At 39.1% G+C, this 24,735-nt stretch overlaps 1 protein-coding gene across 2 annotated transcripts in view; it reads right to left on the bottom strand.

The window, feature by feature from the left end:
• Positions 1-20,082: 20,082 nt before the first annotated feature.
• The window catches only part of adck1 (aarF domain containing kinase 1), a 106,388-nt gene continuing 101,735 nt past the window's right edge, over positions 20,083-24,735 (bottom strand). For both annotated transcript variants that reach the window (XM_023406735.2, XM_023406736.2), the window contains exon 11: positions 20,083-21,254. In XM_023406735.2, the coding sequence (XP_023262503.1) occupies positions 21,095-21,254 (160 nt within the window). In that variant the 3' untranslated portion in view covers positions 20,083-21,094. The remainder of the gene's footprint in view (positions 21,255-24,735) is intronic.

Below are 24,735 nucleotides of genomic sequence, written 5' to 3'. Positions count from 1 at the left end.
ATTATACTTTTAAGGTAAAGTCAATGTTTGGAAAACGGGTTGTAATAAATATATGCATTTTATATTTGAGTACACACCCAGGAAAGAAAGGCGCCTTATTCAAATATTAAAGTTTGAATCTTTGCCGTCCAATCAGAGCATTGCACTCAGCTCCGCCTCCTCGAGCTCCGGGACAGTTATATGTGTGTGAGCTACGCTACACTCTCTGCTCTCCTCCAGAACTTTCTGTCTTCGGCTGCCAGGGAAAGGTGGAATCAAGTTTTACAAGGTAAACATTTTTTATGGGTGGAATTATTTAGATTATGTTGTTTATGTGAAATTATGTAGATTATGTGTTTTCAATTGCTACTAGCTAACGTTGCCAGTGAAGGGCAAATTGATAAGCATTTTAGCTGTGTCCAGATACTTTACCGTTAGGCTAACGTTAGCTCCAAGGTAACTTACAGCTGGTTCTGTCGTTGGTTGTTTGGTTCAAAGAATGTAACGTTATCAGCCGGTCTGTGGACAATCTTTTTTTCTCCAACATTTGGCGGCCACAATTGCTGCAGAGGTTGAAATTTGCCGTGGAAGTCAGTGTTATGCTTGCGGCTATTACAGCCTGACTCCCGCTTTTTTCTCCTCTTTGAAGTGACATCGCCTGAGAAGTGGCTGTTGAGTGTTTTGAGAAAAACGCGGTGCCTGATTTTGCATGCCACGACATACTGTATTTCAGGCCAAAGTGTCATATTTACCTTAGTTAAGTTATACTGTTCATTTGTTGATGATTATAATGTTATGGCTGTTTGACCACTGTTAAAAGATGTACTCCTGTTGCATTTGTGGAACATCTGTTCAGTCAGTAAATGCATATGTTGTGCTGTCCAGCAGGCTGAGCCAGATATATCCAGTGGTCCTGAAGTCCTGAAGTTGAGTGGTCCTCAGCTGAATCCTTGACATTATTACTGTTCTAGGTAAGATATACAACTCTAGAAAAAGTAAATGATGATTACATTGTGAATAAATAAATACATTTTTAAAACTTTTTCTTTTTTCACGTGTTAGGACATTGAGCTTGGCCCATTTAAAAGCTACCAAGTTCACCTCAGCATTGTCCTGGTGTTGGTAAATCCATGAGCCTTCACGTGGATCTGTTTCTGTATTCTGTCGGCACATTTCTGGTGAGTAATTCCATACAAACACAAATTCATACACACTTCCAGTAAATGTTGACTTAAATGTTGTACACAGAACTGCAAAGCACAGTATTCCCGCCTTGAACAGGCTGTGTAAAAAGGGGTTTAACATTAACACTAGTTAGTTGTGTGGATCTGCATTAACCTCGGCGGATCGGGTGGGTTGAGCTCAAAAAATGAACATTTTGATTAATAACAGATGAATGGATGGAATGTTAAAATGAGGAACATAGTAATTCAATTTTCTAAAATTGTGTACATTATGTTTTGTTGACATGCAAATTATATAGGCACTGGGAGTTTATTCGAAAACTAGATTTTATTTGGCTACCTGTTCATCTGACTACTTGTTAGGTTATATTGTGGGGAAGACATTGGTGCTTTCATAAAATGATTACACAATGAGAATTTTGCTAAATAATCATCAGTAATGACTAAGTGTGTAAAGGAAAATAATAGAATAGTCTGGTAAGTTCAGAAAATGACATCACTTTACTGTAATGCAGCCAGAGACAAAAGACAACGCTATAATATCCATAATTCCCAGTCCTAAGCCGACACTACTGGTTTTTATTTTAAGTATTTTGGTGCTGTGAAATACTGTATACCGTTATCGTCAAATATTCAAAAATTATTGTGATATAAATTTTAATAAATATTTCTCATCACAACTTTAGTTTCAATGAAACAACTTTTGATCATATAATAATTGTTATCTCTGCTCTCTCCCTGATGCTGGTGTTAGGTCAATTGCTGCAACTCAGTCCATCCAACCTGGCGAAACCCTTGATGTCCACATACAGTAACATTTGCTGCGCCCTTGCTGCTCCCTTGCATCAACAGCTACAGGACAGGACAGGAGGAGGCAGCACCTTGGAAACATCTTGACTAATAGAGGACACTTTTATGGCAGTGGACTTTTCGAAACCTTGGACTTCTATCTCCCTATGGACTGTAGTAATAAGCCCGGGTATACCTGGGTTATACAACTCACATTGTATAACTCACATTGTATAACCCAAACCGCCTGTTCAACATCAGTAATCTTAACCATCAAGATGATCTGTAAGTATCATACTGAGCACTCATGTATTTTTATAAAAAATCCACTACATCCAACTTTTGCCTTGTATGTATTTTTCGGTGATGTTTTTAGTAGTGTAAGATAGGTCTTTGGGTTTTTACCAAACAGGCTAAGATACTGTTAGTAAAATACTTTTTTAACATGAAAGGTATGTTAAATATACAAGAAATCTATATAAAATGACATGTAAAAACAAAAAATTAACAGTAAATTGTTAAAATTTTAAACCCGAGGTTTTCAACAGTTTTTTTGACATTTTTTGAAAGAATGTTTTTATGTGTGGTATATCATTTTATTACATCAAATATGAATTAATATACAAGTTTTTGTTGTAAAATTATGTAATAAAAACAATTAATAACGGTACCTTTCTGCAATTTTAAGCTTTATTATTTGTATTATAACAATGTTAGACCTTATTTATAGGCAATTTCATTGTTTTTATACTGATAAATGGTCTTTATTAAACATTAAAAAGCCCAAAAAATATGGAAAATCTCATGTAAAATTAAAGCTATAAACTGTATTTTAATTACAGAAAATTACTGTATTTTTATTTTCCATTATATTACAGTATTTTTCTGGCGCCTCAGTTCATTATATTTATATATATATAATAATATTTTTTTTTACAGTGTACAAAGAGCCTCAGCTGAGAGGACCTCTCAAACTACTGTGAAAAACGTATGGAAGAAAAATAAGAATATTTAGAAACTTATGCATTTTTTGAAGCAAGTGCATGTGATTGCTGCAGTCTGCTGCCGTAACTTCTTTTAACTGATGCAAGGGACCTGAACATTAAGAGAAAATATAGGTATAAAAGTATTAGTATTCGTCATATTAAACATTGATATCTTGCCACTATGTGGCGCCATCACACCAATTTATGACTATGTTAAGCACTGCATCATAGGCCACCAGTCTGTCGAATTTCATGTCTATAGCCTTAACAATGTTTGAGATATTAATGATTTTGTGTACTCCTTGAATAGAAATGGGAACTCAATAATTACAAACAATATCATCAAGTTGTTTACCATTTAATATATATGTTCACAAGTGCTGTCAATACATATTCATGTGCGGCAATGACACCAGCCTAATTGGGATTCCGAAACCGGCGATTCGCTGTTCAGGGCATCTGCACAAATGGCATGGGCCTAACCACTTCGGGCAGGTAGGTGCTGGCCGCTAACTTTATTTATAGATACAGCTCAGCTCTCACAGAGCCAAATGACTGGGCAGACCTCTCGAACTAATGTGATTTAATCAAAAACCATACATCGTATTAGCAAGATTATTACTTTATGAGCACCACAAAACCTTCCTGCACAAATCTGTGCGTTGTGGTGTTTCTAGAGTTAAGAATATGGAAACAGCAGGGAGTTACAGAAAAGGCTTTTTCTGTTTCACTCTGAAAAGCCGCCTCTGAATTTGCATTGCAGTCTATGGGGCAGTCGAATGGTACTCCCATTGCTCTGAGGCTCACTGTGCAAATTCTGTAAGTCACTGTGCTTTTGTAAGCACATTGCCTGAAAGAACACAAATTATCCTATGTTGTGGGAAGCAATGATGTGTGTATAGTGACATTTGTGACCATAAGGACGAGTTAAAGAGAAGTTTTTAGATGAGTGCCTCTTTCCACTCTAGCTGTGATGTCACCAACTACAGCTCACGCAATACACACCCATTATAAACTCAGACACTGCAAAATAAGAACAAAACTAAAACTGCGATTGATCAAAAACTGTATAAGGTAGCAAAATGCTCTTTACAAGCTTAATAGCTGAAAGCCTTGGGATCTGTTTAGAGTTTAAATAAAATCTTTAGGTGAAAATATACCAAAGTTATTGCAGTTCAAAGAGGAGAAAGTTTTTCGAGGAGATCCATTCATTCCTATGGGAAGAAAATTGCATTTAAGAATTCATATAAAATACACTGTACATAACCAAAAGATAAATAGCAGGAAACTCCTGGATATGCTGAAAGATTTTATATTACATTTGTTTAAATCGCACTAAAATTGCAGGAGTAGTGTGCTGAAAAACGTAGAGAAGAAAAATAAGAAAAAATGCATTTTCTGTGGTAAATGCGTGTGAATGCTGAGAGCTAAAAGAGATTGCTGAAGAAATGCTGAAGTAGCTGAAACAGCTGCTGAAGCAATACTTAAGTAGTTCTGCCTTGTCCATTTCTCCTGGATCCTTCGTTAGTACCACCTGCTGAGACACTGGAAGCTATAAGCTCCTGAATATGTATTGCAGTCCATGGGAGAGTTGCTATGATGGCTGGACGGTTCTTCTAGCTCAAAGTATGCGGGAGTAGTTAATGAACAAGGAGGATCTCAAGTGTAACACCAGCCGAGAAGGCTAAATTTTGTGTGTGTGTGTGTGTGTGTGTGTGTGTGTGTGTGTGTATGTATGTGTGTGTGTGTGCGTGTGAGAGTCTTTCTGTGTGTGTGTGTGTGTGTATGTATGTGTGTGCGTGTGAGAATCTTTCTGTGTGTGTGTGTGTGTGGCTGTGTTTGTAAGTGAGCTGTTTCGAACATTTGTGTGTAGCTGACAGAAGAAAAAGAATGAAGAAAAATAAAATACAGATATTGTGTTAATTTATGGAAAATTACCATTTGCCTGATGAGGGTCTAAGACCGAAATCTCAGAATTAAATTGTTTGCTGCTAGTCAGACAGTCTGCAAGATTTCTTTGTTTACCACGTTTGTTCCATCCAACACATTGGATATGATATTGTGTGTGTCACCTGTGATAGACTGACTGCAAGTTGTTCATCTGACCTTTTACATAAAACATTAACAGAGATAAACACATAGTGAAAATGGATGGTGGATAGACAATTCAATCTCCTGCCTAAATTCTGCCCTTCTGCAAGTTTCAATTGATTTCATTTATTATAGCAATAATGTCTTTCAAATCCTATCTACCGTTTCAGTTATTGACCACATTTTGTATATATACATGCTGATTAATCTATATACAAACATAGCCGTTACATAAAGTCAGAGTTCTCTGTGGATATTTTTGGAGGATGGAAACATGTTCTTTTCAAAAGAATAGAAGCCCTTAGAGAGAGTGATATTTTACAGCAGTGGACGGAGCACTCAGGGACAGTGATGGTAATAAAGATAAGGTGAAATAAAGAGAGAGAAAGAGAGAGGTTGAATCCATTACGATTTTTACTGCCCTCAAACAATATATATCCTAAGGGCACAGGGACCGGGAGTGGATGCCACCATAGTGCTATTGATCACATCACTGTGTTATCTTCCCCACTTCAGAATATACAAGTCATTCCTGCCTGCAGGGAATATTGGTGTGTGTATGTGTGTGTGTGTGTGTGTTTAGATATGTGGGTTACAATGGGTATCAGTTGTGTGTGTGAAGAACTTATTGACAGAAGCAGCCTGACAAGCCACTGACCTACAGTGTCAAGTTATTGAGCTGGTCCATAATGTAGAGTGATTACGCAGCAATGTTAATCCACTCCAGCAAGTCCAATACTATCATACAATTGCCTTTCCATTGTAACTACACCACAGTTAGTCAACTTTTAATGAGAGCTAGTTTACTGAAGGAGGTAACCAACCCTGTACACGCTTGTTTTCCCTTTGTTTTTCCCTGCAGTATTTGGAGATTCTCCCCTCGCTGGACGTGTTGAGACTTCCCCATGTTCAGCCAAACACAAATTAAAGGATCTGATATGAGATTCTGCTGGCGCAGCTCGGCCTTCTCAGAGTCGCGGTCGAGGACGTCATCAGATCACATCCGCCATTTTGTCTCACACACACACACACACACACACACACACACACGCACACACACACACACACACATATATATATATTGACAGAAAAACACAAACACCATCTCCTAGATTTGGATTAACCTTCAAAATAAAAGTCTCAACCTGGTATGAGGGAATTATTGGCTCTGTTGTATGAAACCTTATGCAATTTATACCGCCAACCACAGAAGCACAGACACTTTCAAAATAAGAGTCTCAGAAATGCAAGAGGTAAGGTAGGTAATAGAAGTTTGATCTTAGAAGCTATTGTATATATGGATATATATTGGCTTTATTACAGATCAACTTCTGTTAGGGCATGTTCATGTGTGTATACATGTCTTGCTATGGCTATAGGGCAAATTTGGGTTTGAAACCATCAGTTTGATCTTAGTTTGTGACAGTTTCATAAGGCTTTTTGAGGGAAACCTGCAGTGACTGAGGTCAGTGTCAGGATAAGTCTGAATGAATGAATGAAACTGAGAGTAACGTCCTTTGTACAGATTGAAACATGAGGAATGAAGTACATGCACCAAGCAGCAGGCACATTAAAAATTTCTCCAGGAATTTTTCTAGTTGTTGGGTCTGAGCTCTGCTTCATGAGCTGGACACCATAAATGTTGGATTTTCAGTTGTCTATCAATTTATTGGCATAAATTCATAAATTAAGAAAATATGAATATAAAAAATGTTAATATTAAATAATAACTCAGGGGCACCAGCCTAAACTAATAGGCAAAATAGCCAATATTGTTTCAGTCTCAAATTATTACTATAAATCTGGAACTCTGATTAATAATTACCTTAATAGCTATAACCAAATTACCATATCAACAGTAAGTTAAAGTTGGAATTCTACTGAGTAGAGGCTGGCAATATTCACACACCAGTAGTTATACTTGAAGACATTTATTTACAGGGGAACAGAGTAAAAACCCAATGTCTAATCTAGTATATACAGGTGTGTGTCTGTGTGTATGGGGGTGTGTCTGTGGGGACACAGACAAAGGCAAGATGGCCGATTCAAAGTGGTCACTATGACCACTTTGTGAGCTTGTGTTGTAGCTGCTGATTCTGAAGAGAACTTGGTTCACTCTCAGTTTATCCAAAGCAGGTCGCTGCTGGTAGCAGGCCGGCAAGAGAGCTGTTGTCTCAGTTAGCAGGGCTGACCTGGGCCGGGGCCTTGTTGCCCTTTGAAGAACCAAAAGGGGAGAGCAGGATTTTGTTTGGTGACACCCTGGGGGGTCACATGTCACACACTGACCAACACTGACTGGTCAGTGAGGTCCCTGGGGGAGGGTCGTCTCCAGGTGTGAACAGTGAGGAACTGTGGGGAAGTGAGTTCCTTTGTCTCTTGAATGAGTCCCAACCTATTGTGGTTGGTTTGTAGTTATTTTTTGATTGGTTGATATGTAGCCACAGTCCGATTGGTTGTTTTGTAGCTGTATTCTGAATGGTTGATTTTTAGCTAATGTCTGATTGATTGGTTAGTAGATTATTGTGATTGGTTGATTTGTAGCCGTGATGATGATGATGATTCAGACAAACATATTCAAGTACATTGTTTTGTGTAAGATTCCGCATACATTCAAGTAGTTTAGTAGTTTCTGGTCAGTTTTATCTATATAGCCCCAAATCACAAAACAGAAATGATCTCAAGGCACCTTCCATGTAGCAATGGTCTACATGATTTGTCCAACTGGTGTTGCGGGGGATACCATGGTGACTGGGTCTACCCACTTACTGCCAAGAGGAAGGCCCATAATCTGCTGGTGAGCGAGCAAGTAAAAGTTTTGCAAAAAGCAGGATGCGAGAGCACTTGCAAAATGCAAATGCATGTTTGAGTTGTGCCGCGGCTCCTCTACAATCACACACCTGGATCTCATTTGCACTTAGATTTGGGCTTTATAATGCCGCTATACATGTCTATCTCAAAAAAAAAAAGTAAATCAAACAGCATCTGTATGATCTTTATTACATGTAAACAAGACCTTAAGAGAGAAAAAAACTGCTTCCATTCTCAACTCTTAGCTGGCCAACCACAACATAAAGTGGGTGTGAATGTCAGACTGTCACTGAGTTACAGAAATTGTCACACACAATTCCAATTTTGGAAAGTTGTGGGGGGGATGGGGAGGTCCAAAGCTATTCGACCATCCGAGGCGTGTAAGGCCTACCCATCAATGAAAATGAAACATTGAGTGGTAGATTTATTTTGTCAGTAAAAATAGAAAAGAAGATATCTAGCTAACCTGTTTGTGATTTCGGCCTGTGTCGACTGTACCAAAGAAACCAAACAGTAAAAACTGCTGTAGCTTGATCAGCATCGCTGCATGGTCTCCCAGAATCTGTCTTCCTGGTTGCAGCAGCTCCTATGGGTTGGAGTACTCCCTCACCAGCTCCTCCACAAGCCTCTCGCCCAGCCAATGTGCCTATGGCTACCAGCCACCGCTCTTCCTGTCCGTCCACCGCTTGCTACACTGTCCCTCCTCCCTGCCTGTTCCCACTGACGTGGATCTCCCTCTGATGATGAGGGTTCCCTCCACCCACCCAGCTGAGGAGATGGACTGGACTGACTTTGAGGAGTTTTAGTCTGCCACCTGCTCCCTAACAGTACCGTTGCTTCCCTGTGAACTTTCCCCAGTGTGTGTGAGTTCAGTGACCTTGCTCCATGCACCTGACCCATGGCTTTCCAGCCCTGGCCCCAGGGTACACCCCGAACCCCAAGAGACTGTTTCCTGTGTATTAAACTGAACTACACTGCTGCTCTCCTGCTCATCCTCATTCCTACAACTAAAAGTCATTACCAATCTTACCTATGGTGTTTTTTGCTACAACTGGGTCCTACCAAAACCTGTTACACTAGGAGGTATTATACTACTATATTACTATGGTATCCAGTCAATTATTTTTTAAACTTCCTGCTGCATCCAACTGGCCTTACAGGGATAAATAATGTTTTATTGAACTGAATTGAATAATTTAACTTTTAGGTTTATTGTACAGTATCAGGAGAACATAGTTATATATAGATTGTATGGGTTTTATAATTGTGTTAATGGCAAGAGACCAACTCTTGAACAGTTATAGAAGAGAATGCATAATGTAGTGTCAGATGTCATATATGTCCCATTGAATAAAAAACATTGTTAAGGATGAATTTGGTTCTTCCACAACATACTTAGCAGATCAAAGAGTTGAGTATAACATGTATTTTGATAAACAATTAGAATAATATTCAACAAAGTAAAGTTGATCTTTTTTGCCATAATCCTGTTTAATCTACTTACACTTCAGCTATGACTGTGAGGTGTTTAGAAATCAAAGTTTGCATGTAGATTTACTCACCCTGTATTAGATCTTTGTTAGATCACATTGGCTATAGAGCATTTGTAATCTCATTAAGTAAAATGCTTAGGAGTTTCCTAGATAAAGTATTTAGTGTCCACTAGTTAATCAGTCTAATCAGCCAATCACAATCAGTTGTGTGAAAGTTTTGGAAGTAACTCCACTTGTGCACTTGTGTGTGTCTGTCAATGTACATGTGTGTATTGTTGTGTGTGGAAGTAGAGCTGTCTACCATAGAGCCTCCAAAAAGCTTGTGTTACCACGTTGAGACACTTATACAGTTAATATCCAAAGGTGAACATGGTTTGTGTGTGTGTCAATGTATGTGTGTGTGTATGTGTGTGTGTGTGTGTGTGTGTGTGTGCTGTTAGGAACTGCCTAAGCTTAACCTTCAAAAAGCCCTTTGAAGTTGTCAGGACTGGCCAAAACCTCACAACTAAATTTGTCCTCACGATGATAGAAAGACATGTACACACACTAAAGATCTAGGGCTGCCACTAACGACTATTTTACTAATGATTAATCTATCAACTATTTTATCGAACAGTTGAATTCATTTTCCTGTAGAAAATGTAAATGGCATGCTGGCATGATCAATAATCCCAGATTCAGACCTAAACATTTTCTCAACCACATATTCACTGTAAATTCTCAGGCAGCAGCAGGCGACTTTATTACTTTATGAGACTATTTATCAGCTACAAGGACAAAAGCTCTGTCTGTTAATGAACAGACAACACTTACAGGAAGTAATCCTTCAAATGTTTGTGACTGATCTCACTGTGCGGCATAAAAAATAATAATCACAAAATAACATTGGTTAAACAAGACTTAGTTTGAAGGGATTTGAACTGTGATGTGCTCATCCTACCAAAGTCAGACATTAACCAGCTGTTGGGATGGGTATCATTAGGATTTTATCTTTATCTTATCCATATCCTTATTGATTCAGCTCAAACTATTACTGGTTCTTTTTTTTTCTTTTCTTTTTTAAATATTTAATTCAGAACAGGATTTGAAGTGACTGTTATGGTTGTTTCAGGCAGTGGCTCAGTTTACAACAATCTGCCACGTTTTGAGATTCATGGTAAAGTAAGATAATCAGTTACAGACAGCTTTCATTGTAGCGTCTCAGTTGTGTAAAAGACTGGGAGTTGGCGGAGGAAACAGATGAAAATATCTCTTTTCTGTTTGTTGTTTTTTGAACAGGAGGTTGAATAAAGTTCTTATTGGCCTTTTACGTTTACTGCACTTACAGAAAAGTTCAGTGATAGTTGTCGTCAACTCCAGTAGTCTTCAGTTATCTTTACTTCACCTGGTTCTGTGTCCGGCGCAGCCTCTTCCGTTGCTCTGTGTGTGTGTGTGTGTGTGTGTGTGTGTGTGTGTGTGTGTGTATGTGTGTGTGCGTGCGTGTGTGTGTGTGTGTGCGCGTGTGTGTGTGCGCGCGCGCGCTGTGTACATGCAGCCCCCTCTCCCGGAGAGCAGAGAGAGCAGGCAATAGGACAGAGAAGCATTGTGACCATAAAAGACGAATAGAGAATAAATATATGGTAGTTAAAAGTGACTTGCCGCCACAAATAAATCAGTGAGAAACGATTCGCAAAATATTGACGTCAACGCATTTTTATCGGCAACATCTTTGATTATAGCGACATCAATGCTATTGCACTGCAGGCACATAATGATTATTTGTACAAAACAAGTATTGTTTGCAGATTTGGTCCCAGGTGAAGCAGGTGTGAATTCTGACTGCTGGACCAACTGGTTACTTTCAGATTACCTCAGACTATCGACGTTAGGAGCCAGCTGACAGCTATTGTAGACTTTAGTTTTTTATTTAATTTGCTGATGATCTTCCTATACTATATGGACAAACAAAATACCAGCACTCACAAATAAATAATCTTCTTGTTTATTGTGGTGTCTTGCCTGTTCCAGCAGAGGTGGTCCATGCTGACATCTCACCTGTTCCTGAGATATGGACATACAAACACAGCTCGCACTGTGGTTTTATAAGGACCGAATGGCTAGTAGCAAAGTCCCAGTATCTCATAGTCCAAATATCGCGGGGGACGCAGCTGACTTCTTCAAGTCCACAAAACAAATGAAGACTGGATGGGTGAGATTTTTTGCTTGACAGTTTGTGTTCATGCAAATTTTATGTTATATGGGCAATATTTAAAAAAAAAAAACAAAGCATGAATTTTATTACAAACATTTTGTGCCAATATTGTGTGTATTTATTAAAAAAATACACATATCCCATTTTTTAAAAAAATATGATGACAGCTTCAGGCATATTTGTGGTGACATATTGATTGACTTGTAGTTTTAATAAAAGTTCACATTTAAAGAGTAAAGAGGAAATGTATATTTCTTTAACCAAATTTACAGTTTTTGCAAAAGTATATAGTTAATGCGTTTAGAATTTTTAAGTAAGTAAAGTAAATAAATGACACGTGTATGTTTCATGTCAAATGTAATGTGTAGAGTTGTAAAGGTAAGAATCACAGTAAGGTTTCATTCACGCCAATAGACTTTGAGACTTCTCATCAAGGACCGAAGTGAAGAGTAGTTTCTGTCCTGAACCAGAGGAAAGGTCATGAGGCCTCTGGCACCACAAATATCACAACATTTCATGTCATTTTTGCCATTAGTTGTAAAAACACCTTAGTGTGAACCACCGTATTGGATAGACAGAGACACACAAAGGGAGAATAACTGCCATTAGATCTGCTTCCTGCATGGCAAACAGACTGAACATTGAGGAAAGCTGTTGATTTTTCAAATGGGTGGACATAACTGAGTGTAGTATTGATTAATTATAATAAATCGCAAATCAAAACAACTGCACCACATCTATCATGCTGAAGGCAGACCACAGTGACCAGAATATTGTATTTTTAATAAGAGGAAAATATCAGCTTCACTGTAACTAAGGAACCATCACCAAAAGGTCTCAGTGAGTTGAAGCATCTGTCAGGAGAATAAAAAGAAGAAAACCAGAGGCAAGAGAAAAAGAGAGAGGGATGGAGGGAAGAAAAGAAACACTTACACTGTACTTACCTCAGCAGCAAGTGAGTTAAGTGTGGTCTGCGTTGTGAACAGCGTGGGCCAATTGTCTGTGACACCTCATTTATTACCCAGAACACAGTGGAACAGAGGTACAGTGACACTGACATTGCCCACACTGCAGTGCAGGCCACCAACATTTTTCTCCAGTGCCTGAGAACCTGAGCTTCAAAGTTGGTTTTACTCACAAATTTAACCAAAATATATAAGCCAGGTATAAAGAGCACAGACTCAGTTACACTGACACCTGCCATTAGTGCTAACATATGGATAAAATAATACTAGAATTTTACTCAACTCAAAAAACAGGACCACAGACTTCCTCATGTTCTGTTAGTCAGTTAACCAACAACAGGTCAACCAACAACTCATCTGTCACTTAAAGTGGCCACGCCCTCAAGCATGCATAACTTTAAGTCTTAATGAAATTGCAATACAGTTGTCATGAAATTAAGGGGAAAATTAGCTATAGAGACCAAAACTGATTTTGAACCAGGCTGTAACCATGTTCATTTCTGTTGTAAAGTTGGACATTTTAACATTGGAGTCTATGGGGATTCATTCAAAGAACTGCAGATTTTAATACTTCAGTGTTTGTGTCTTTGCCGTTTGTTTGTCCCACCCTATCCGCCGGTGATCCGCATATCACTGCTGTGACCTTTCATCCTCCTCCAGACCACTTCCACAAACGAAGTGAAGGTGAAAGGAGGGAGGTAGGGAGGAAGTGGCTTTTCAAAGTCTTCACTCTTTTGATTTCTTTGAAAGAAGTAAAGAGAAAGCTGCTCGTATTAGCTATGGCAGGTCTGGATGGCTCTGTGTGATAGAGATGGATGCTCCTCCTGTGGCACACACACACACACACACACACACACACACACACACACACACATACACCAAGACTATACTACACATCTACTGCTATCAGATGGTCTATCATATACACACACCAAGCTGCAAAAACACTACACTGGGAAACAGTGGAAGGAGGTTGTGTGTTGATGATGTTAAAAATCTATATTTTATCAACAGAACAGGTGGAAAAATTGTGCAATAGTTTGTATTCTGTGTGTGTATGTAGCTTGTGTAACGCTGCTCTAATCTGCAGTCACAAAATGTCATGTCGATGATATGCCAACAAAACTGAAACAAATTTCAATTCACCTGATGGGGCAGCCACTCTCGTGTTAAAATACTTATTATCTGACTTCACCCAACTTGCAGTCAAGAAATACTTTCCCCCTTTTGGATGTTTTTGCAAGTATGCAGTTTGGCTGGATGAAAGGCAAAGAAAGGCAAATGATCAGCCCCTGACTAGTGAGTGTGTCTGACATTCAGGCCTGGGTTGAATTTCAGGGGGAAGACACAGAATACAAGTGAAAAGCTAGTTATTTCATCCTGTCTAGAGGCCGATCCCTGAGCTTCTCAAACAGACAGTGTCCGTAGGTTGGTCCCACACACTGAAATATCTCAACATCTCTTGAATGGGCTGCCATGACATTTAGTATAAAGCTACTTTGATGACATTATATTTGGTGTAGACATTCATGTACCCCTCGAGATGAATTGTAATAACTTTGATGATCCCTCAACTTTCCTCCTGCCAGCATTAGGTTGAAATTTTAAAAACATTGCTGTGCCTAACTACAGCTTCACAGAGTCAGAGTTGACTTGATGTCACATTCCTAATAAACTCATCATATAGCGTAAGATTGTGAGGCTAAAGTTTGTAGTTTGATAATGTTCCAAATACGGTGATAAAACACATTTCCAAACACAGAGCATCAGTGTGTCTATTGGCTGACCAAAATAACATCCGCTCAGTCAAAGCTGAGAAGAGATGAACCCAGCTTGAGACTGCAGTGAAATGAATGCACAGTTGAATGTGTCCATTGTTCAGCCTTCAATAGAAGTGGTAGCTTGAGTGAATATTTCTTTACTGGAAAAGTAATGTGGTCATGCCTGTGAGGGATTATACCTACCACAGAGTAGCAGATGTGCACTCCCTTCAAAATGGGCAAATTGAACAGTGTTAGTCTCCTATTAAGTAATGCCACAAGACTACATCATTGGTTATCTGGATGTTAGTCCAGTTGTGTGGCCCATTGTCTGTAAATACATGTGTGGGGAACATAATATGAATATAATAAGTAGTAAAATATGACCCAGTCATGTATGTGTGTCTAGTGTAAGTATCAGTGGATGAAGTCCATTCCTCACTTATAAACAAAACTTATGGCAATTTGGATGGATGGATCCACAGTGGGACTCCCATTATGGCTTTGCATCGACTCTTGATTCAGTTTAAGCCTGTTTTAATCATACCCATAATCCTTCCTCAACATTAACCACAGGGTTTTAGTTGTCTTAACCATAGAGGTGGAAAACAGAAAACACTGATAAAAGTCGTTTTTTTGTAGTGGTCATACAGTTTGTTTTGGAAGGCATTAAAAATTCAAAATTTTACTGATAAAATTAGCAAGCCTGGAATCATCTTTTCAAATGATGCTATAAGAGGACTAGTTAGCCCAATATTTATCTTTTACAGTTAGAAACGTCATCATCTGTGAGGCATTCCCAGTAACAATAGCTGTCAGAAAAAGTCTGCTGTCCGTATGTAGTAAGTTGTCACTGGTTACGTTAATTGAAAACTAGTCCTTTACACTCACCATTAATGATACATTTCCATTTGCAAATTCTTGACGCAACAAACATCTAAAATTCTATACGCTTATGTATGTTTTCTTATCAATTGAAACATACATGTCCATATTTACACTTAATAGCACTTTTTTTTTTCTTCTTTTTTGGGGGGGGGGTTTAGGATGAATATATCTACAATATAAAAAGGCACACATAAAAAGGAACATAGATTCAGCGTCTGAAAAGTGAAAAGTCTTGCATTCTATAAATGACCACTCCACTGTTGCAAGAAAATTCAGATTGTATGAAATATGGGAAAAAGCCCTACTTCTCGCTTAATTATACCTCAGTAACCGTTCCTGTGAGTTTATGGTGTCAATTGCTAAGTCGAGTCTTCTTCAATACAACATTATTTGTATGTAGCCTTTGGAGTAGCCTCCAAAGCATGAGTGTGATCAGGCATAAGGCGGGCTGCAGCATGAAGCCTGTGTGCGGCCACGGTCACTGAAGATGAGGCAGAGCTGAGGCGATCCCCGCAGATTGCATGAAGTCAGTCAGGAACTGTTGAGATGATGAAAGTGTAGACTGCAAAGAAGCGCCTGCTCTGAGTGTCACAGGTGGGGGAACCGGCTGAAGCAGCTGAGTCTTGTCCAGGAAGAAATGGATACCAGACGGATCACAGCTATCGTCTGAACCGCCAACTCGTGGGGCTGAGAAAGAGGCCAGAAGCTGAGAGATGCTCGGCCAAGAGTTGCGACTCAGGAATCTGCTCATCTGTTAAATTGGTGCATAGACCAAGAAGAGTGCTTCTAGGCCGCTGACTGCTGCCCGAGGATGGTAGAAGCAATCTCCTGCAGAATGACAAGCTGAGATTTAAAACCTCTGGGACGGGATAATGATCGGTGCAAGACATCTACTTAACAATAATGCAAATGTGACGCGGGGTGAGTAGAACATATGCTGTTCACAGCAACCGCGCTGAAATGACAGCTGATAGCAGGAGAGAGGAGAACAGATTTTAAAGTATGACAGGGACAACTTGATTGGCTGGTTGAAATCGTGGCGAAATGACTGATAATCCCAATTCACAGGGAATGGCTGGATCTTCCCACAGCTGTATTTCTGTCCATTCTCAATCCCCTGCAAAATGAATAAACAAGTTTTCAAGTTTTGTACAGCAGGATAATCTTAACCAATCATCATCACTTTTATGATTTCTGAGCCATAAATACAAAGCTAATGTTAGTCTATAAACCAACCACACCAACGTCACATGACTTCAACATCACTACCACTTAAATTTCAAAACTTCAGTTTGATTTAGCTCTGACCTCTTCCACAAAAGCCTTTCCTCTGACAAAGTTAGTGACTACACAACAAGGCTGTAAAGGTGGACTGGTGAGTGGATCAGTTTTCATTTTTAGCATGAAGATGTTTAATAGTTAAAACGTGTAAATCTTTAAAAAAAAAAAAACATGTGTGGTATTTACTGAAATATTTGATGTCATAGAAGTGAAAATGTCTCTTATTTCAGTCATTGAACCAAAAACCCATTTCAACAACACAGACCTCAGGATTCAGAACTGCAAATATGCTTATTATAACTTATTTCTGCAACACTGTACTATGCAGGCATCAAAGATGAAGCATTGCATTGTGGAACTATAAGCAGGAAGTAGAGTACAGTGTAAAGAGCCCTATACAGTGCCTACATTTTACACTGAATTGTGACACAAATAAAAAAGTGTGCATTATAGTGCACAATGTAGTATATAGGGTTTGATGTGACATTATGACACAGTCAGAAATGATGCGACCAAACAATCAACAAAGAACCCTCCCTCAATGTGTGGGGAAAAGAAGACACAAGGTAAATAGGAACCGTGTTACAACAATGACAATAGTGATGTGAAGAGGAAAATACAGAATTAAGTCACTTAAAAAATAATGCAATAAACCATAGAGAAGAAGTTTTTCTGGACAGCAACACAATACATTATGTTGCATTTTAGACCAATCACAGTCAATCACACAATGTCATACCTTCTGTTTGGGGGGCGGAACCTGTAACCATCTATTTGAGTGACAGGAAAAGAAAGAGAATATCAGCAGGAATATAAAAGTTGAAGAAACAACCTCACTTCAGCATAACACCTGCAACTAATGACAGTAATACAAAGTGCAGTGCTTGTGGAATGAGTGAACAGCATTTGACCTAAAAACGAGAGCAATGAAGTAGTAAACATAGTAATTAAAAAGACTGAAACTATTGAAGCATTAACGCATCAGATATTTAACTGACTTGATGCAAACTTCATTCTGAGGTAGCTTCTGAGGAGCAGGAATTAATCAGTAGTAACAGAACTACACATTACCTGAAGTGACAACAACTCTAAACGCCCTCTTATATTTCATATAAATCTTTTATCTGGTTTTCTTCAGCCTTGTTGGCACATGTTCACCATGACTTCGTTTCTTTGAAATGAAGGTGCAGGTGAATATCATCCTGTGACAACTTGCACATGCTTGTCAGTGCACTCTTCCCCTGGACTGGATACCTGCATTTGTGTATGACTTACTTCCTGTCTTGCTGTATTACTTACTGATCTGGTATCTGATTGATGTACTACTTTACAGTTGTGCTTGCTACTGACTGAATGGTCGGTAATAGGGCTGTGTTGAAAAAATCGATTCGTCAATTAAAAGCGGTCTTCAATTGAATAATCCAATATCAATTCATAAAACACGAGATCAATCTTTTAATATACACATTTTAAACTCTCCTGTGGATGTGTGATGTGTGTCACAACGAGATCTGGTCAGGTGAGCATAGGTGGAGAGCTGGGGGAGCTGCCGGAACAATGCTCCGCCACTTTTCTTCTCAGAGTCTATAAGCTGCTGGTAGCCTCTGAGCTGATCAGTTAATTAAATGGTTAAGTAATAAAGATGAAATGACATAAATCATTCTTTCATTCATCATTCACTCTTCTGACAGTTTCTTTATCTGTGATGCTTTTACACAGAAACATGACAGTCAGTCTGTTACACTCGAACAGCTTGTGCTGCTTCCATAGAAAGCTAGCTTAACTATGTTTTCACAGCCTAGCCTGTTAGCTTAGCTTGACCTACGCCTGCACTGCAGCTTCTCCTCTGAATGGATGTTTCCAATGCAGCTTCATTTGCTCGACACAAGTTAGTAAATTAATGTAAACTTGCCACCGTAGGAACAGAGGTTACATAACCTTTGAAAAGAGCTGCAACTCAACCATACGCGTCCACCATATGAGCTCTGGTACGTAAACCATCAGCACTACACCTCTGCACGAGAGAGACAAAAACATGAAAGACGAGGTCCCAGTGAAGTCAGTGGCAATTCTACAGGCAGATGTGTGGCTGAATTTCAGATTAAAAAACTATGTAGACGGTTACGAACTGGACAAAAGCCAAGCTATATGTGAGGTGTGCAAGAAGAAGCTGTGTGTATCATCGCATACTACATGTATTATTTCTTGAGATGTGTCTAAACTGTTGGTCATGTTAAATAGAACGTTCATTAATCTAACTGCTTTGTGTCCACTGGCAATGTAAACATTAATATTTTCAATAATGTACCAGGTTAGAGGTACACTTCACAGCATTAGTTCTCTGAGAATCTAATTCATAGCCAAGAAAAATTTATGTTGTAACTGAAATATGTCTGGCTGAATCAAAATCAAATCGTAACGAATCAAAACAAAATGAATCAAATCGAAATGGGAATTGAATCGACTCGGGACCTTGTGAATCGAAATGGAATCGATTCAGTAAATCTGTACCCAGCCCTAGTTGATAACTCTTCTTTGTACAACCTCCATGGCTGCCTCACTGTCTTTTATAAGGCATTACGTTTCAGATTATACAGCCTCACTGTAAATGTTTTAGATCTGTAGTATGATCATTCAATTATCTCAAGAACTCATCTGACAGACAGTGAGATAACTGAGCATGCATTGTTTTAGAAAGTCTGCTACCTCAAGTAATAAGATTGATTTCATAAGAAAATATAAACTTGTGTCACATGTTCCATCCCACATCATATTATACTTGAATATCTACGACATTTTTGGAAATACAGACGAGAGACAAATCAAAGGACAGACCAACATAAAGAGTCTTGCATTGACTCTGGATGAACACCATTCTTCTAAAAGATATTCCCTCGTGCGTTTGATGATGGTGGTGAGGAGTGCTGTGTAACATGTTGGTTTTCTTTTTAACTGTCTGTTGTTTTTATTATTTTTATTGTGTTTTTAAGATTCTGTAAAGTGTCCTTGAGTGCTGTGAAAGGCACTGCCAAATAAAATGTATTATTATTATTATTATTATTATTATTATTATGCAATGATTCCCATTTTCCCTGGTGTTTCCAGTGTTTTCTGTTTGGCGTCTCGCTCTCAGGCCACTTAGTATCGTGTAAGCTAAGCTCGTTTACTCATTTCTACGCACGTTCTAACCCTTGTCTCCCTTTGCTCTTGGGTCACCAGTTAATCGTAACAATAGGTTCAACTGGGTTGTGATCTGGTGACTGCCATTGGCCAAAATTATTCACATCATTTTTATACTCGAACCATTCAGTGACCCCTCATGACCTGTGGATGGGAGCATAGTCATCCTGGAAGAGACCCCTCCCATCAGGACAGAAATGTTTCATCATAGGATAAAAGTAATCACAACTCTGTATTGATTTGCAGTGACCCCTCCCTCTAAGGGGACAAGTGAACCCAAACCATGCCAGCAAAATGCCTCCCACAGCAGAACAGAGCCACTGAGATTAGGCATTCAGGCCTGTACCTTTCTCTTGGTGTACGCCACACATGACCTAGATGTCGAGAATATGGAGGATGACTCAACTGACATGTCACTTTTTTTCCCCTCCTTCTTTCAAAGTCATTTTGATCTTTTCATTTTGTGATAAGAAAAGGAATCAGCTGAGCCTGTTCACAATTTTATACACATGAGCATGATTGGACATTAATTGCTTAATTGTACCATGCAGTGCACCTGCATTCATTAGGTTTCTCCACTCATGTATTCAGGTTTTTCTGTAAGTTGTCACCTGTCTGTATGTTTATCTGTTTTTTTTTCTGAAAGTGAGGTGAGAACATGGGTATCAATATCTTATCTATATGTGGAGCTGGAGTCAGGACATCAAGAGTGGGGGGGCTAAACTAATAAACGAATAAACATGTTGTTTTTCATTCATTCCATCCACACTAAACACAAATGTAAAACACACTATTTATGCTTTTAGGGGCAGCTATGTGGTGGAACTGTTTCTTGACACATTACAATTCATCCATACACACAGTACTTCATAGCACATCACAGAGATACAGTCAGTGTGACCAGGTTTCTGCCACTGGTATGGAGTAAATACGGAGATAATGGTTCAATATCTCAGGGTTATGAGAAAAATCATTATCTGTTAATAATGTTCTTAAATTAAATAGAATAAGACAGAATCCTGAGTAAATGAAATTAATAAACAATTATGACACAATCATGAGAAAATAGTTTATCTCAGCACTGTTGTGATCGTGAGGCCTAAAAAGTTACCAACAGCCACAAGCTGCTCCTGGTGTTCAAAGACATCAGCATCCTGTCCTTGTATGTACTCATGTATGTGTGTGTGTGTGTGTGTGTACTTGTAATCTTATGTCTTTGTGAGGACCAGTTTGAGTTATAGACATACTGCGTGAGGACAGCAACTCACAACTTCAGAGAGCTGTTAGACTTTGGTTAGAGGTAGGGCCAGGGCCTAGGGAATGCACTGTGTCAATAGTCCTCACATAGACAGAAGTACAAATGTGTGATAGGAGAACATTCAGTGTGTATATGTGTGTGTGGCACATATTTAAAATGTGTTAACATGCAGTGTATATACACCCGAGAGCCAACAGTTGCAGCCTGTTGTTAATGTTCCAGTGTGATGTCCAGATGTGCTTCAGTTCAGAAATGCCAGCAGTGCAGTGAGCCAATGTACCAACATGGAGCCCTTCACCCACAGAAACAGTTCAAACACGGTGAGTTTCCACAGGCTGAGCGATTCCGCCAGCTGTATCTGCAGATGCCTCCTCCTGGACTGAGCCTTACTCCTCTTGTGCCTGGAAAAGCAGCAGAAGAACAAAGAGAAGGTTAGGTAGGATGAATTTTTAACAATGCAGGCAGAACGTCTGAAATATATCAACAAATCTTGAATTGATTCTCTTGAGATTGTGACCAGACAATCATGGTACCAGTGGTGTGTGGATTGATCCTGACATATCAATACGATTAATCCCATGTGTTGTAGGATCAATTTTTGTATCAAAAGATCTATATCTAAACTCAGTCATTTGGGGTAAATGTGTATTTTATCAACGAATACACAGTAGAAAGTTACAGTGCTAACAGCAGGTCTAAATAAAGGGTTGTTGACATTAATGGTGGCTAACTATAAGTGTAGGAGCCGCATTTAAGGTTATTTAATTTATTTCTATTCACAGGATATATTGATTATTTAGGATGAATTATTGATTAAAAACAATGAATTTTATTTGTAGCAGTAAGTGTGCGCCCCCTTTTTCATGTTTTGACAATAAATTCCATTCATCTGAGAACATCACTGGTCAGTGGATCTATTGTGACTGCGCGTCAGACACACTGCTCACTCCACCTTGGTAAAAGATAAATAGGACAGGAGTTAAAGGACAGACTCATCTGGAGGTTTTTTAGCCACTACAGTGAGTGTAGTCTTGTGTGAGTTCTCAGAACAGCTACAGTGCTGTATGTGCTGGTGTGGGAGGACTGTGAGGTCAGGCCCGTGCACAGATAGACCTCAGGTGGTGCTAAAGCACCTGCCCCTTTGGCATCTGTCCAGATGAGTGCCCTTTTTGCAAGACATCTTTTTTCAGTTTCTTTTTCTAGTTTTAAGTTTTTAAATTTGGCCCATGGCATCAGTTCTCATCTAAAAGCGTGTTGTAATGTCCAACAACTGCATCTGAGACACACGAGCCTCTGCCCCTCCCTCTTCAGCTTCCCTCATCACAGCCACCACAGTTAACATACACAGACTGAGAGCGCTGCGGAGCTGCGTCTGCTTCGGCTGACCTGCCTTCATTGGTGATAACCACATAACAATGTGTTTGCCCTAGGCCTCAGTATTGTTTGTCACTGTTATGAAATGAAACTACTATCAAAAAATCTCAATACAAGCAGCTTAACTCAGGCAACAGCCTCCATTAAGATTAACAACAAGAGTAGGTCAAAATATGTCTTGACCTCTAGTCAAATCTCGATTTTATAACTGTGGCGCCATCTGACAAAATCACCAAACACATAAATGAAAGACAAACACTGAGCTGTGAGTTCAGATATACACACACTATACACAAAAGGTTGCTCAGAGAGAAAGTTAAAGAGACAGACTATCTTTGTTATTTAGTCTCTCACACAGAGCGCAGCCTCCGTTTGGATCCACAATAGTTTAGTCTTTTTTAACTTCAACTCCAGAATGTAACAGACTTTTATTAGAGGTCTTTATGTCTAACTCCCTCTGTTTGATATGTAGAGGTGGTCAGAGTTGTATTTTAATATGAAGCCTCGTTTTCAGTCGCTGCCGTTGACCATGAGAAAGGGGACCTATTACGCTTTTTCTGAACTTTCCCTTACTTACAGTGTGTTATATAGGTTTTTGTGCATGTAAATGGTCTCCTGAGTCACAAGGATCAAAGTTTACACCAAAGGCAGTAACTCTGTCTGGCAAAACCCAGTTTTCTCCTTTGTATGAAACACCTCGTTGGGGGTCCAGACATTACTTCCTGGTCCTATTGACGTTTATATGTCTCTTGGTGCTGCCCACCTGCAAGCTGGACACCCCCTGCAAGCTTGGCACGCCCCCACACAAGGCACAGCACATAACTACTTATAATGAAGAGTTTTCTTTAGTGTTGTAGCCGTGCTGAAAAGACAGTGTTTCTCAACTGCTCCAAACATTATAGTGTGAGCACTTCAAGGAGGACTAAACCGCGCACAGTTAGACGCTTCATTTTCACAACGGTTATTTCTGTAATTCACACTTAATGTGGCCGAACAGGGGACTCTCCTCACAGCCTGTCAGTCTGCATTGTTATTGTGGATCTTTGTTGTTTACCGTGTTACGGCGACCTGATCATCTGAATAAGTAGCAGCATAGCAAAGCTATAAATGCTTAAATGTTTGTCAGTATTGACATGCTATACCTTGTGAGTTTGGATAAATTATCCACAATTTAACCGCTGAGTTCATTTTTCAGCAACTATGCACACAAAAGTTTAATTAATTCAGATTTACCAGCATCGTAAACCAGCAGGAGGTGAAGCAGTGGAGACTCCCTACCTCTGTTCCTCCATTATCTATATTCCTTTAGTCCGGAAGTGTCCACACGTAAAAAATCAAAAGGGTTTCTCCAAGTTATGAATATTGTCATCCGACGTCTTTGCAGACTGTCCAGTGTCTTGATTCGCAGCACTCTCAATATTTCTGCCTCTTCCCTCGCTCCGGCTGCCTGACAGTGGGTATGCTTGTTTTCTTCTCCAGTCCAGATCGGGTTTGTCATGTTCTGATTCAGGATCGGACTCTTGCTCAAAACGTTAAGACAGAACCGAAGCATCACAACCGTTTGTTTACACAAGACATACAGAATGTTTCGTTGCCATGATAGTTGCTGTCAAGCCGACCAATCAGAGCACACTGGGCTTCAAAGGGGGGAGGGAGGCCTTAAAGAGCCCTGAGTTTTACAGAGCGTTTCAGACAGAAGGTGACTAGATGTCCAGAAGATGTTCAGAACATTAAAGCAAAGTAAATCAATGTTAGTACACACCAAGGATGAAATGAAACAATGGCCATAATAGGTCCTCTTTAATTTTACTGCATAACGTGTTAATACAAACTCAACACTTACTGTAACCTGTGTGTCTTATGTGTTTCATTGTTCCTCTGCCTCCTTTAGTAATAAGGATACATTTAATGAAAGTAGTTTATTAGTGTTAACAGACTAGGCTCAGGGCTCAGTGAACAGGAAGAGCTACTACTTAATATCACTACTTATATTTTATTATATTATTTGAATTTTGCTATATGACAAATAGCCCATTAAAATTTTGCTTCAGAAAAAGTAGCTGTATGGTTGGACACTAACATTTACAGTCTGATGAGGCCAGTTGTAATGCATCAATCATAAACATCATATCCTACTGTTGGTATTTTTGGGAGATTAACCCTTAATTATCATGCACAAAATTGATTTTTGCTCATTTACCAATAGTAGCATAATGCTCTTTTAAGTACACAGAACACACTTTGCCTATTTGTTGCAACTGGACATTAGATTAGATTAGATTAGATTAACTTTATTAATCCCACAACTGGGAAATTAATTTACCACAGCAGAAAAATAAACATCGATAGAATAAACATCTATGGAAATATACAACAAAAATATACCAAATATACACTAATAAATACAATATACACAATACACACGATATGTACATGAAAAAGTGCAAATTTGCACATGGTCAGGAAGAGCAGGAGTTGTGGAGTCTGACAGCTGCTGGAATGAAGGAC

Source organism: Seriola lalandi, unplaced genomic scaffold (assembly GCF_002814215.2).
Source record: "Seriola lalandi dorsalis isolate HSWRI2012SDOR001 ecotype SW California unplaced genomic scaffold, Sedor1 jcf7180002054316, whole genome shotgun sequence".
Lineage (NCBI taxonomy): Eukaryota > Metazoa > Chordata > Actinopteri > Carangiformes > Carangidae > Seriola > Seriola lalandi.
This window is presented reverse-complemented; position numbering and strand designations above follow the sequence as displayed.